Source organism: Microtus ochrogaster, chromosome 6 (assembly GCF_000317375.1).
Source record: "Microtus ochrogaster isolate Prairie Vole_2 chromosome 6, MicOch1.0, whole genome shotgun sequence".
NCBI classification, from domain to species: Eukaryota; Metazoa; Chordata; class Mammalia; order Rodentia; family Cricetidae; genus Microtus; species Microtus ochrogaster.
The window spans coordinates 44460974-44475704 of NC_022013.1; the positions used below are offsets into that span (position 1 = coordinate 44460974).

At 47.8% G+C, this 14731-nt stretch overlaps 1 protein-coding gene across 2 annotated transcripts in view; it reads left to right on the forward strand.

Moving 5' to 3' along the window:
* Ptprg (protein tyrosine phosphatase, receptor type G) overlaps positions 1-14731 on the forward strand; it is a 685269-nt gene that overhangs the window by 594266 nt on the left and 76272 nt on the right. For both annotated transcript variants that reach the window (XM_013346852.2, XM_026779901.1), the window contains exons 11-12: positions 5254-5303; positions 6875-7646. In XM_013346852.2, coding sequence (XP_013202306.2) covers positions 5254-5303; positions 6875-7646 — 822 coding nt within the window. The remainder of the gene's footprint in view (positions 1-5253; positions 5304-6874; positions 7647-14731) is intronic.

A 14731-nucleotide genomic window follows, 5' to 3' on the forward strand; every position in this document is an offset into this window, starting at 1 on the left:
TGGATGGATGGATGGATGGATGGATGGATAGATAGATAGATAGATAGATAGATAGATAGAGAGAGAGAGAGAGAGAGAGAGAGATAGATAGATAGATAGATAGATCAGATCAGTTGTAGTTTAGTAGTGAAGCATGTGGTTAGCATCCACAAGGCTTAGGTTCACTGTCTATCATAAAAATATAATAATAGCAAAAATTATAGAAGTAATGATGGGACATAATCTTTTTTTCTGCCCCATTTTAATCCTAGTATTATTTACAGAAATCAGCAGTCACCTATGGTCCTTAGTTTATGAATATAGTTTCATAAGAGAAACTAAATCCATCAGGAAACTCAGGGCCTCTGCCTCCGCAGAGACTCCGACCGCTCAGGCTGCTTACTTGTTCAAGGCCACAGCTTTCTGCCTGTCAGGTGAAAAGCCTGCACACCAAGCCAGTGTTACCCCCTTTTCCTCTGCCGTGACTTTCTGCAACAGAGACCATACTCAGCTGATCCTTAGCTTCCGAGTTGTGGATCAGATTAAACATCTGGACTTCCTCCTAGAAAATGCATGTAAAATTGCAGACCCTTTAAGTCACGTGGGCAGGTTGCACCAGCACCATCTGAAGCTTCTGAGCTCCGCACGCTCACAAACCCTCATACCAACCTAGCAACGTGAGTTCTAGCAAGACGGCCCTAGTGACTGACAGGCACGTTAAATGCTGAGGACTGCCAAGGTGGAGCTGGGCTCTGCCGGGAGGGTGCAGGTCCCAGCCCGCAGTCATCAGCTGTACCATGCTGAGAACCTGTGTTGTTTGTCTTAAGGCTGCGATTTACCACCCCAAGGAAACGGGCAGCCTTTACAGGCAGGTGTGTACGTGGGGGCCATTGTACACTAACACCAGTGTGCCTTGAATAATCAGTGTAGCATAAATCACAGGACCGTGAACCAACAACTCCTGGTGTGTCACTGTAAAGTGCTTGTCTAGACCTTACCAAATGAACATTCCACACCCAGAAATGGTGACGTCCGAATCCTCCAGTACCTGAAGTCACTTGATCATCATGGGAGTGTTCATAAAGTTTCAGCCTTTATGAGGTTTGGTTGAAAATAGTAAATGATAGCCGGGCGGCGGTGGCGCATGCCTTTAATCCCAGCACTCGGGAGAGAGAGGCAGGCGGGTCTCTGTGAGTTCGAGGCCATCCTGGTCTACAAGAGCTAGTTCCAGGACAGGCTCTAAAGCTACAGAGAAACCCTGTCTCGAAAAACCAAAAAAAGAAGAAAAAAAAAGAAAATAATAAACGATGAACCCAGGGGAGACGTCCTCCAGCATAGATTTCTTCCAAGGAACTGGAATGTACATGTGTCATTTGAACATTCTTGGCTAATGATTTCATCCTTCTGTTAAAAATTAACTAAGGTTTACCATAGTTTCATTTTTTTTCATAAATAAATCTGTGTCCACACACTTACAAAAATGCATTGTTCCATGTTGAGCAGGCTCCTTGGGCAGTGGCAGGGTCTGTGTTAGGCAAGGGGAGGGAGAAGGTTGGCTGGTCTGGGAGCTTGCTGCGGCCAGGCCTTGGGACTTCAGCCCCATAAATCATGATTAGGCCTCTCATTGCCTGGACCCAAAGCCTGGGAGCTGCAGAAGTGTCCCCTTTGATTAATAGTCCTGGGCTGCCTGGCCTCTGAAAAATTAAAGGATTGTAACAGCGCTATTCCGAAAAGGCCCCATCAGGTATAAATTCAAATCAGGGAACATCTTAAATGTCTGGTCACAGCAGCTTGTTAAGAATGACTGGTGTGTGCGGGGCATTGGCCCCCATGTGTTGAATAGGAGCGGATCCTTGGTTCACACCTCCCCACACCACCCATGAAAGCCCTGTGCCAACCAACCCGCACCCTCATCAAGGTCAGCCCTCTGCCCTTTCCTGTCCAGCCTTTTCCCACTGCTTCGGAGCAAGAGAGAGCAAGGTGCAGAATTCACCTCCTATTCAGACTCAAGGTTTAAGAACGAAAACAGGATCTTGAGAATTCCAGAGAAGTTTTTTTTTTCTTTCTTGTAACTGCTTTTAGAAATAAATTTGTATCAGATTTGGGAGCATAGGAACTCAAATGAAGTATTGTTTGTAGTGATTATAACCGTATTTATGATCCATATAATATCCCAAAGCATTGGACTGGCAAAGCAGCTCCACTGGTAAAGACAGCTGCTGCCCAGCCTGCAGAGCTGAGGTTGATCTCAGGATCTACGTGATGACAGAAAGTGGATCTCTGACCTCAAAGCGTGTGCCCATGGCATGTACATGCTATGACATGCACAGATATACACAGGCACATACAATAAGTAAATAAATAAAGTGGAATAAATGCTAAGATACTAATAACTGTACTCAGCCACTGTGATACCTGTATTAGCAGGCCTCATAGCAAGTGGCATTTATGGTGTGGCTCCCCTTACAGAGTGTCACCACTTCGGCTGCTTCACCCCAAAATTCACCTGGGACAGTTTATCATGTAGGGTTTTGTGTGTGTTCGTTTGTTGGGGAGCGCGACCTGTAGTAGTGGTTTGGTTTGGTTTTTACAAATGGAGAAGTTATATTCAGAGAGCAATCAACTTGAGGTAAATCATTTAAGCGACTGAGTGGAGTTCTGTATTCTTAATCTCAGCTCCATGGCCCATGGACAGCTGTGAACCACCCTGTCACTCCTCACACAGAGTCTTCCACATTGACAACAGGCCTCATGGGCAGCTGCGCTAGCCACTGTACAGTGCTCAGCAGTCAGTCATGGACGGGGCTTCCAGAGCCTTCTGTCTGAGCATAAAAGTCGTCAGGCACATCCTCCCTCATGGTGGTCTTAAGAACTAAAATCCAAGCCGGGTGGTGGTGGCGCACGCCTTTAATCCCAGCACTCGGGAGACAGAGGCAGGCGGATCTCTGTGAGTTCGAGACCAGCCTGGACTACAAGAGCTTGTTCCAGGACAGGAACCAAAAAGCTACAGAGAATCCCTGTCTTGAAAAATCAAAAAAAAAAGAACTAAAATCCATCAGAGGGGAATCAGTTAAAGTCATATACACTTGTCATAATATTTCAAACAAATCTGAGCTGCGGTGATACGTGTATGCATTTAATGCAAGCACCAAGTGACAAGCCGTTGGTCCTGGAGCTGCTGCCGTGTCGAGGAGCGATCACCATCAGCCATTCTCAGAAATCACTGAGTCGATCCGGTGGTAGAATGGTGTCAGATCTCAGAGACTGTTCTAGACTAATAAAGCCAGCAGCCTGATGGAATGGCTACTGAGCCCATTGGCCTTCTCAGACCCCCTTTTAAAGGGCACGAACCACAGGGCTCTTGGGAGCCTTTTATCTTCTGTTAAGGAAGCAGAATGTGCATGCCTGTTTGGGGTATATTTGGACCCAGGTTAGAGTTGCAGCCTTAGCTTTTTTTTTTGACCTGTAATCTCAGCAGTTGTATTGACTTGTAGATCCGCCTTCCCGGTTCTCTATTTGCACACTGTACTTTTGCTTAAACAAAATATGTGCATTATTATGTCAGGGGCTGTGAATTCGGGTGTCCATGGGGCCTTTCGAGGGGCATAGGTGGTAAAGGGAGTAGCAAGATACCAGTGCCCATGAAAAGGAGTGATAGACTAAAGTTAATAACACAGTCAGTGTTTTTTGTTGTTGTTGTTGGTGGTGGTGGTTTGGGGGGTCTTTCTTTTTAATATTATAGGGCAAACAAAATCGTGTAGGGCCCTTGCCATTTCTAGATTATGTAAAAAGCATAGCAGATACGTTACTTGCTTGGTTGATTGGCATTTTTGGTAATGTTTTGAGGCTGTGTGTATAGGAGGCAGGTCTTGAGTTTATATAGAATGTTCTAGTTTTATTAAATAACCTCAAGAAGGCTGATATATTTCTATTATAAGTTATGATGTCTAGCGTTATTCCGGAGCCAAATGTTCCTCAGCAAATGAATGGCTGAACATAGTCGGTAGAGACGCACGAGAGAGTATTATTGAGCATTAAAAAAAAGTAAGGAAGTTCTGGCCCATGCCTGTTTTGCAGGGGTGACCTTTGCAGACATTATGCTATGTGAAATACATCAGTCACCAAAGTACAAATGGGCATGATTACATTTATATGCACAATATAGAAGAGTCACACGCAGAGATAGAAAATACCATCGGGTGGTGGTGGCTCCCAGGGACCAGATAAAAGGAACTGAGTTGATTGGTTCGTACCCAGAGTTGCATTTTGCAAGATTAGAAAGCTCTGAAGATGAATGGTGGGGAGGTCAGCTGCATGATTAAGCAAATGAACTAACTGACCATTAGTGGATCAAATGCTAAGACTGGCTAACGTGGTGAATTTTATATCCTTCGCCTCTTAATACAAGTTGACATATACTGGGCGTATCTTTTATGGAGACTGCGTGGGAGAGCGGAACTTTGCGAAGAAAAGAGCACAGGACAGGTGTGCAGCAAAAAGAAAACGATGTGACTGTGTGGAGCATAGCTTGGAGACCATCAGATGCAAGCGGGGAGGGAGCACCTGACAGTCCACGGCTAGAGGAAGGCAATAGGCAGGACACAGTGAAGGAGCTAATACAAGATGAACCATTGGGCTGGCAGGATGGTACAGTTTTTGAAGGTGCTTGCAGTCAAACCCGATGAGCCAAGCTCAGTCCCATGAGATGGGACAAGAGAAGCACACACACACACCCCATTCCCTGCCTTCTCATGAAGGAGTACATGCATAAATGTAATAAAAGCTGAGAATATGGTAAGTTGTCATAAGGTAAAGATGCATAATAAAATCACTGCAAGGATGGGAAATGGTGACCCCCCCCAAAAAAATAGATGAAACTCAGAAGCCCAACAGCCCTGGAAAATGCATCCGAAGGTCAGTGGAATTTCACAGGCATTCGGTGCAGCGATAACAGAGCCGTCGGTTGCAGTCGTGGGCATCTTATTGTTGTTGAAGTCCTGTTTCAGTAAAACACTAATAATCGCAAGTTTTAAATGAATTGCTTGTGACGGGAACTGCTGGCTAGATCCCGATTGTCTGACCGTGTCTGCATGACTCAGAAGCGTGTCGCGTCATACATTGAAATGGTTGGAAAGTGTACAAAGGGGTACTATTCTGTGCCATGAAAAGTATGTGTAATTTAGATTTGTGTGTCCATAGGTAGGGTTTTATTGGAAGCACGTGTATACATTGTGTTTTGTTCACATTGTAACCTCTTTTTTATTCCCCCCTCAGCTAATACTACCAGAATATTCCAAGGGACCAGGATTGTGAAAACAGGCGTGGTAAGTGAGAATGCTGGGTACACAGTCCCTGGTGTTAATTTGGATGCATTTAAAGCTCTTGCCACAAGGTGTCAGTATAATGTTGTTGAACTGCCCTCACAGAGTGTTCAGAGACACTGCTGTCTAAGCTAGTGCGCGAGACAGCAATATTAGTGGCTTCTGTTGTATAATTTTGTCATCATAAAAAATCTTCCCGATCTGTAATTATGTATGATTTCCTGGAATCAGATGATTCAGGGATTACTCCATCCCCAGCCCTCCACTTATGCTAAAATCCAGATGTTGTAACCCATAGCTACTGATCAGAAATTACCAGTGCTGGGGAGAATCTCAGTCGGAAACTCACTAGGCACATCCCAGCATCCAGAAAGCCCAGGATGGTAGTACCGTTACTCCCATTCGACAGGTGAAGAAACTGAGGCTTGGTGAGTTAAAGGAATAGGCACTTCGTCATACAGAGCGAGGCAAGGAGTCAATGCTAGGTAGGCTTTTCTGTGTTTGGTGGCACTTGGCTTTCAGAAAGGAGCTTTAGAACCCATGGTCCTTAAACGGCTAGATTTTTTTTTTTTCAATGTTAAAGTCGCGTAAAGTTCCAAAATATGTTCCCACTGTTGTTTTGGACTTGGATAAGTGATGAGATAGAATTTTGTGTTCTCTACACCAGCTCATAAGGACTGTACTTAGAGTGCTATCCCTGGACATCTCCTGGTGTTGGTAGAAGATGTCTCCCCTGAGTAACACCATCACTCACCCCAGTTGAGTGTTGGGAAAGGATGGGCTGAGCTTAGGCCTCAGCAGCCCTGCCTCTGGCCGAGCAAGCACACACTTTGCTAAACTCCAAACTCCCTCTCACTCTGCACCTTCCCATCTTTGTACATAGAACAGGCTGCATTGCAAGCCCTGGCCCCAGGGTGGCGCTGTGGCGAATGCAGTCACTCTGAAAGGCTCTGGGACTGGACTGCGCTCAGCTTGAAGCTGCAGAGGCTTGAGTGTGGCACCTGCTTCTGAGCCTGCTGTTTTCCCCTCTTGGTCTGCTGCCTGCAACGCTGTATGAGGGTGGAGTTAACTCCGTTTCGTGGTTCTCCACATCTCAGAGCTAGATAGTCACGGGCAGAAATTGACTTGAAGCATTGACTTCTGCTTCTTGCCCACAACTTCGCACGCGCGTGCATGCGCGCTCGTGCACACACACACACACACACACACACACACACGCACACACACACACAAAGGTGGGCATCTGGCCGTTCTATGACTTTTTTGTTGCGTATCTTTAAGGCACTTTTAATGTTTTAATATTTAATATTTCCCCATCTAGCCCAACCGTGAGCCACATCAGTAAAAAACTGAATTTAATACAGTAGTTAATTTTTTGATTCAAACTGACTATAAAGCCACTGAAATAAAACTTGGTTACCCTGGACTAGCCATGGTTAATTTATGAAAACCTGTAGGATGGATGGCTAAAATTCTGAGGTTTTGCAGAGGGGCCTCACTTTGGTTCTTGATTACTGATACGGCCTTGCTCTTTCCTTCACCTCCCTTCTCCGCACCCTGGGTGGTCCTTTCAGCCGACAGCCTCTCCTGCCTCTTCAGCGGACATGGCCCCCATCAGCTCCGGCTCTTCTACTTGGACATCCTCCGGCATCCCCTTCTCATTTGTTTCCATGGCTACTGGGATGGGTCCTTCCTCCAGTGGCAGCCAGGCTACAGTGGCCTCTGTGGTTACCAGCACGCTCTTGGCAGGCCTGGGCTTTGGTGGTGGTGGCATCTCCTCCTTCCCCAGTACCGTGTGGCCCACACGCCTTCCTACTGCAGCCGCAGCCAGCAAGCAGGCCGGGAGGCCAGCCCTTGCCACTACTGAGGCCTTCGCTTCTCCCGGGCCTGATGGCGACTCAGCTCCTACCAAGGACAGCGAGGGTGCGGAGGAAGGGGAGAAGGAGGAGAAAAGCGAGAGTGAGGACGGAGAGCGGGAGCAAGAGGAGGAGGGGGAGAAGGACTCGGAGAGGAAGGAGAAGAGCGAGGCCACCCACACAGCGGAAGAGAGGAACCGGACTGCTCCTGCCCCCACACCTTCTTCCCCTCACAGGACTACAGAGGAGGGGGGACATCAGACTATACCTGGGCGTGGGCAGGACCACGCTGGTCCTGCAACAGACCAGCCAGGCCAGGTTGGCCCAGGCTTGGATCCCAATGAGGACGCAGCCACCCAAGTGCCCCCAACAGCCACAGAGGAACATTATTCAGGGAGTGACCCCAGGAGGCCCGAAATGCCATCGAAGAAACCTATGTCCCGAGGGGACCGATTTTCCGAGGACAGCAAATTCATCACTGTTAACCCAGGTAGGTGGTGCTGGTCCATATTTGAGGGTCCAGGCTGCTGTGAGCAAATTCGACCTTTTCTAAAAGTAGGGGGGCACGGGGGTGAGGGGTGGGGAAGCAGGTAATAATAACTTTGGGATTGTGTGTATCCCTGGTGTGTCTGTGCCTGCAACCACATCTATTTCTCTCCTCCTGTAAGGAGCATTCTCTTCGCTGGAGTAATTGCTTCCTTGTAATTCCGTCTTTCCTTCAGAAGAACTCCACCCTAAACACCCAAGTGAAGAAAGTGGGTGCCGGTTCGGAGACATTTGCCCATTTCTGTTCTAGTCCTGGGTGCTGGTGATGGGGGTAGCCAAAAAAAAAGTAAACCGCTTGCCTTGAAAGCCTGAAGTCTGAGCCCCCACACCCAGGTTGTAAGAGAAGCAAAGCATGGTGACATGCACTTTCAACCCCTGCACTTGGGGTGCAGAACCAGGAAGATTCCTGGGGCTCAGTGGCCAGGTAGCCTAAGCCTATTTTAAGAGTTCTGTGTCAGTGAGAAACGCTATCTTTAAAAGCCAAGATAGATGGCACCCAAGGAACAGGGTCTGAGGCAGTTCTCAAATCTTCACGTTCACATGCAGATGACACACAGGCGTGTACACAGGGGGGCACACTCATTCACACTCATGCCTGTGCCCACACAGACATTCTTATTCCTTAGTCATTTATTAAAAACAAACATGTCTGTTTCTGGGTGGCCATCGTTCTGCCAGGCACTAGGCTGGATGTTCTGCCAGGGAAGCCCCTTGCCTATGTCATGGAATAGACAGAAAGATGAGTGACAGCAGCTGGCTAGAGCGCATTCCAGGGACTTAGGTAGTGGCAACTTGGGAGAGCAAGCTGCTGAGATGGTTTGTTTGTTTGTTTCTGGCAAGCAAGAAAAGAAACTACCCAACTGAGATGTTTGAATGTCAAAGAGTAATAGAAGAGACAGTCACAATGTTGTGACTGATAATTCTGGGGAGGATGGAGACCCACCTCAGGTGAGGGAAGAGGACATGTCCAGTCTGGGAAGTCCATGGTCCTAGCCCAAGCAATCCTCAGGCTGGCTGTCCTCCAGCGTGGCTCTGCAGACTACCCGTTCCTAGCTGGGGAAGCAGGCATGGCTGGTTCGGCCTCCACTTGCTCTGCCACTGAAGGCAATGTTTTCCCTCGGTCACATGCTCAGATCGTGATGAGCCATCATGATGCCGGAGCCGTGGCATGAGGGGCTGTTCCTGTTGCAAGGGCTTCTCTTAATAAGAAACCCCTCGTGTTGCCAGACTGCAAGGCGTTTAGCAACAATGTTTTTTTCATTTAAGCTGTTGTGAAGTTATGAGTGCAAAGAAAAAAAAAAGGCAACTGGTAAATATTTATTTGCTTTTCCGCTCGTAAACATTAAAATTCATCTAAAGCTGAGATCTCGTATGTTAAGATACAACGTAGAATACATTTTCATGTTTTGAATTACTTTCCCCTGAAGGCTGCTGTGAACTAATCTCTTTCTAAGTAGGGGTCTCTCATGGGTGTCGTTCAGCATGGGGCAGTTTGGCAGCGAGGCTACAGTGGCCTTGTATAGATGAGGAGAGTGTGTGGCCATTGATGAGGCCGTCCTTGTGTGTTCCCTCTGAGAGGCTGCGGTGAACAAGTTGAATTTCTTGCATTTAAAGACAGCAAAGAGTATGGAGTCCCTTCCCATTGTGTGCCAGACTCTCGAGTAGGCATTAAAGTGAGACCAGTGATGGAGACGTCTCTTCTTCCAGGGGGTACATGCTCGTAGGAGAGTTCTATTGAGGAGATCCCGGCAAACAAATGTGTTTAAACAGAGACCAGTGTGGGCAATCAGCCACTCACAGACACGTGGGAGAATATTCTAGGCCGCTGGAATGGCAGGTCTAGAGATGCCAAACTGGGAATGAGCTTGGATGGGATGAGGTCCCTGTGGAGCAGGAACACAGAGAGAAAGGGGTGGTAGAAAGGATTGAGTCCAGACCCTGGGAGAGCCAAAGACATGAAGTTAGATTTTAATTGAAATGGCAAACAGGGAGTCGATGCTAGCAAGAGAAGTTGCTCGTGTGATTGACTTTTTTTCAAGAACACTTACTTATGCGCGGAAATGGTGGTGGCCATGTGGCCAGGTGGCTTGGGTCGGTGTGATTCCTCTTTAAGACAAGTGATGGAGTTGAACTGAGTGGACTCAGCCTGTTTCTGAGAACAGTGCCTGCTATGTGTTTGAATTAGGAGCTGGTCATAGCTTGGGAAGCTGCGAGGCTGGGCTCCAAGACTGATTCTGGTAAGAGGAAGTGAGAGCTAGACCTCAGATTCCAGGAAAGGGGAGAAAGTCGAGCGAACCCTGGGATCCCCAAACCCAGCTTCCGGCCCCTTCCATTCCAGCATCAGAAAAAAATGGCTTTTGACGTTAACTCAGTTCCGTAGCTCGACGCCCTCATTCAGTTGACCCTCAAGTGAGTTTGTGCCCAGTGACCTTGTCTGCCAAGGGCAGGTCATGAGAAATCCCCCAGTCAGTGCAGAGATAGTGCTGATAAAGCTGACCTTTTTTTAAAAAATTATTATTATTATTTTTGCAGGGGAGGGAGGAGAGGTTTGGAGACAGGGTTTCTCTGTGTAGCCCTGATTGTCCTGGAACTTACTCTGTAGACCAGGCTGGCTTCCAACACAGGTCCCCTTACCTCTGCCTCCTGAGTGCTGGAATTAAAGGTGTTTGTGCATCACCACTGCCCAACTAAAGTTATTGGGACGCTCCAGCGGAGTTCATCCTGTCCGCTGTGCACGGATGATATGTGAATTTGTGGAAGTCACCTGTCCTGTTAGCACTAAGGAGGGCTGCCAGCAGCCAGATGCCACATCACAGTGGGGGCTTTGAGGAGGAGGCGTGAGTGGGTCTATTTTGCAATCTGAATGAACATTAAAGAGCAGTTCCCCCGCTATCTGAAGTTAAAATGACCTGTGGGAGTTTGATAATGTGACTAAATCGACAGGGTGCTTGTTTATCATGCAAAAATCCCCAGTTCTAACCCTCAGCACTGCATACAACGCTGTTGTAGCACATACCTGTAGTCCCAGCGTTGCATACATCCGGCATAGTAGCACATACCTGTAGTCCCAGCATTGCATACATCCGGCATAGTAGCACATACCTGTAGTCCCAGCATTGCATACATCCGCTATGGTAGCACATACCTGTAATCCCAGCACTGCATACATCTGCTATGGTAGCACATACTTGTAATCCCAGCGCATTGCATACATTGACATGGTAGCACATACCTGTAATCCCCGTACTGCGTACATCAACATGGTAGCACATACCTGTAATCCCCGCACTGCATACATCTGCTATGGTAGCATATACCTGTAATTCCAGCACTGCATACATTGACATGGTAGCACATACCTGTAATCCCGGCACTCAGAGGGCCAGACAAGAAGATCTGAAGTTCAAGGCCAGTCTGGCGTACGTGAGACTGTCCAGGAACACTCCTCTGCCCTGTCATCTCTGTAGTCAGAACGGCAAGGCTCACTTCTCCCTAAAACCACAGCTCATGTTCTGAATTTCTGCGGATTCAAATTTGAAAGTGGTTCTGGGTTGAAATCATGAATTGGCAAACCTTGAGGAGGAAAAAAAAAACCAAGTAGTAAATAGTGTTCATAGGCCACAGGTCTCAGCTCTCTGGTTCTGCCTTACAGCACACAGCCATAGACAGGTTAGCAGTGAGTGGCTGTGACTGTATGCCAGACAATTCCGTTCCTAAAAACAGGTGGGGGGACTGATTTGGCTCACACTCTGACCTTCTCCAGCCTCTGGTATAAAATAAAAAAAAAAAATAGTGTATGTCTGTTGTTTAATGAAGGATTTGAATAACCAGAGGAGGAACCAGCAAAGTATGTAGTGTGTAGTGTCCACGATCTTATGTCGTCTCCATCCGTCCTGCCATGTCCCCCATCTGCTCTTCCAGCTTGGGTTTGGTTTTGTTCTAAGTGAAATAACCATCCTTTATGTGTGAGTGGCGATTGATCTGAGAGACTTTGGGTATATGTTTGTTTGCTCCACAGTTAAGTTTTCTTCCCATGAAGTAAAAAAGTCATTGAGTCAATCTTCAGTATCTTTGAAAACTCAGTGCCCACAGTTAGCAGAGTATGCTGCACGTCAGCCATTATCCCCAAAAGGCTCGCTTAGATTTCTTCCATGATGCTGACATCGCAACCTCGCTGAAATCCTTCTGTGGAAGTAGTGGCAAACTCAAACACAGAATCAGACAAGGCATTCCAATGAGAGGAAAGGGCCAGCTCTCACACATCACAGAGTGTTGAGCGCAGTAGCCAGCTCTAGAGTACCTACTGTTTCTCAGTATGGCGGTCTCGGCTCCCACCGTTGCCATTGGAAACTCCCTATGAGTCAGAAATCCCAGTTTCTGTGGAGCACCCCACTTTTTAAATTGTAAAAACAATTTGCTGAGCCGGGCGGTGGTGGCGCCCGCCTTTAATCCCAGCACTCGGGAGGCAGAGGCAGGCGGATCTCTGTGAGTTCGAGACCAGCCTGGTCTACAAGAGCTAGTTCCAGGACAGGCTCCAAAACCACAGAGAAACCCTGTCTCGAAAAACAAAAACAAAAACAAAAACAAAAAAAACAATTTGCTTTGCCATGTTCCAAACTAAATGTGTCCCTGGGCCAGGTAGGAATACCCCGCATTTATCCACGACTAGAATGGTGGCTGCTGTCCTTGGGCGCTGTAGTGGCTGTGGTCTTGGGGTCTAGAGGGGTGTGTGTGTGTGTGTGTGTCCTTCAAACCTTTTCCTAGCATTCTGTAGCCCCCAGGCCTCCTAAGGATCAGTGCTGCATGGACATCTAGCCTGTGAGTCCTCATTTTAGGAACATAAACTACAAGGTGGAGGCAGATTTGAAGTCAGCCGACAGTTCCTGGGCAGTGTGTGCCAGTATAAATATCTCAGAGTGCATGCCACCTGCAAGCTCCTCATTCAGGGCAACACTTGTCAGTGTTTGCCTCCTTAGGTGAGTGACGCAACGTTTTTCAAATCTCACCCTGCTTAGACTCTCCTTACTTCTGTCTCAAGCGGGGTGCTGAAGATGATGGTCTGGGTTGGGGTTGCAAATGACAAACTTCAGGAAACATCGGATGAGGCCTGGTGTTAGGTGACCCATGACAGGAACGCTGGAGACATAGGCGCTTCCTGCCTGGCTGCTCGGCTCTAAGATGAGCCACAGTGGAGGATGCTACGACCCAGACACGTCGCTCCTTTGAAGAAGTATAGAACACCTTAAGTTCTAAGGGACCCAATGTTATAAAGCTAGCTACGGAAACAACACCTTGGGTCCGCTCTTGCTCCTTCTGCTGAGAGCACTTGCCTGTCACTTATCCTAAGACACTCCCTTGAGGGCTCTGCTGTCATGATTACCACCAAGGTTTGGAAGGGTAAAGGAGCATGTCCAGGGCCCAAGACAGGCTTTGTTGATCCGAGGTGCATGGCATCTTCTCCGTCATGCTCCAGGGCTCCTGTGGACTCTGGTGCTAGTTCCCGGATTGCAGGAGGAGTAGATGTAAACATCATAAAGAGCCTTCGTCTGAAGCTGCCCGTTTTCCATTCGAGCAGAAGGTTTCACTCAGGCGTTCTGCCCCTCCCCGCAGGGCCATGGAAACTGTTGGGGTTGTCATGACAGGGAGCATTCCTAGGCTCTATTAGGAAAGGGCCAGGGAATAGCGCACACAGTGCCCCACAGCGAGCGAATATCTGGCCCACAGTGTCAACATGTCAAAGTTGACAGACCTGGCTTGTGGTGTTCATATCGAGTTTCCCTGAAGGAAGCTTACTTAGGGAGGAGGCAGGAGAGTCACTGATCTAAAGGCAGAAAGCCGGTAACATGGCTCAGGCACTAACAGTGTCTGCTGTACCTCCAGTTCCATCCCCAGAACACAAGTAGAAGAAAACCAACTCCTACAAGTTGTCCTTTGACCTTCATGCTTACCCGTGAGTGCACACGCACTCTGTGCAAGCACACGTACATACACATGCATGCACACACGCACCATAAGTGTAATATTTTCAAAAAATTAGTCTCAGAGCAAGCTCTCCAGACTAAAGAAGTCAGGAATATAGTACTGAATTCTTTGTAGGTTAGGACCTATGAGTGCACTGCATCTAAAATGCATGACAGAAAACACTTTGGAGATGGCACAAGCAGTCTTCAGTCAAGGCTAGCAAGACTGGCCACTGGTCTGCTTCCTTCTGTGAGCTATAGTCTGTGCGTCTCTGCCATCTTCCTAGTGTCGTGGTAAGAACCAGCTCTCTGTAGCAGGGTACAGAATGCCAAACACGGTTTAGTTTCCCCTCAGAGAAGTGTTGGATCCTCCAAATTTGCTCTTCCCCATACACCATGTGATCTTTGAACTAGGAAAGTGTGTGTAGGTCTTCATGTGAAAAACCAGACCCTAAGAAGGAGGTTGGAGTCAGGAACTGGGGTGGGAGAAGGGGCAGGATGTTTGATGTAAGGTTGTATCCGGCTTCTGCCTGCACCCAGCTTCAGGACCGCATGGTGGTCCTGGTGACCTCCCTTCAGTCTTTGATGGGTATTCCAGTTGCTTCCATGTCTTGGCTAGTGTGTAAACAGTGTGGCTATGATGCACACGATGGCTCGAGCGTCCCTGGTCGCAATCTGGTGGGTCAGGACTAGCTCTAATTGTGAGGCGTTGAGTCAGATCGGGAACGATTAAACACCCTCGACATTCCAAGCGCTCCCGGAGCTGACAGTTCATCCTTCGATTGTTGAGGTCTGGTACAGCAGGCCTGTGTGGAGTGGGGAGGGATCTTTGTTCATGAAAACTCTGGGCGTGGGTACAAGTAGAGACAAATGGTACTCTAATGTGGTTTACACATGCCACTGGGTCACAGAGCCAGGCCCTGTTAAGGCAGACGACATGGGCATGTGCACATGGCGTGTGCTTCAAACGGATGAGCAGCTGGGTCTCTGAAACAGTAATGAAAGTAACCTCAGGGTTACCAGGAAGATAACCTGGAAGATAAAGACAAATCTCATGGGCTTGTAAAAG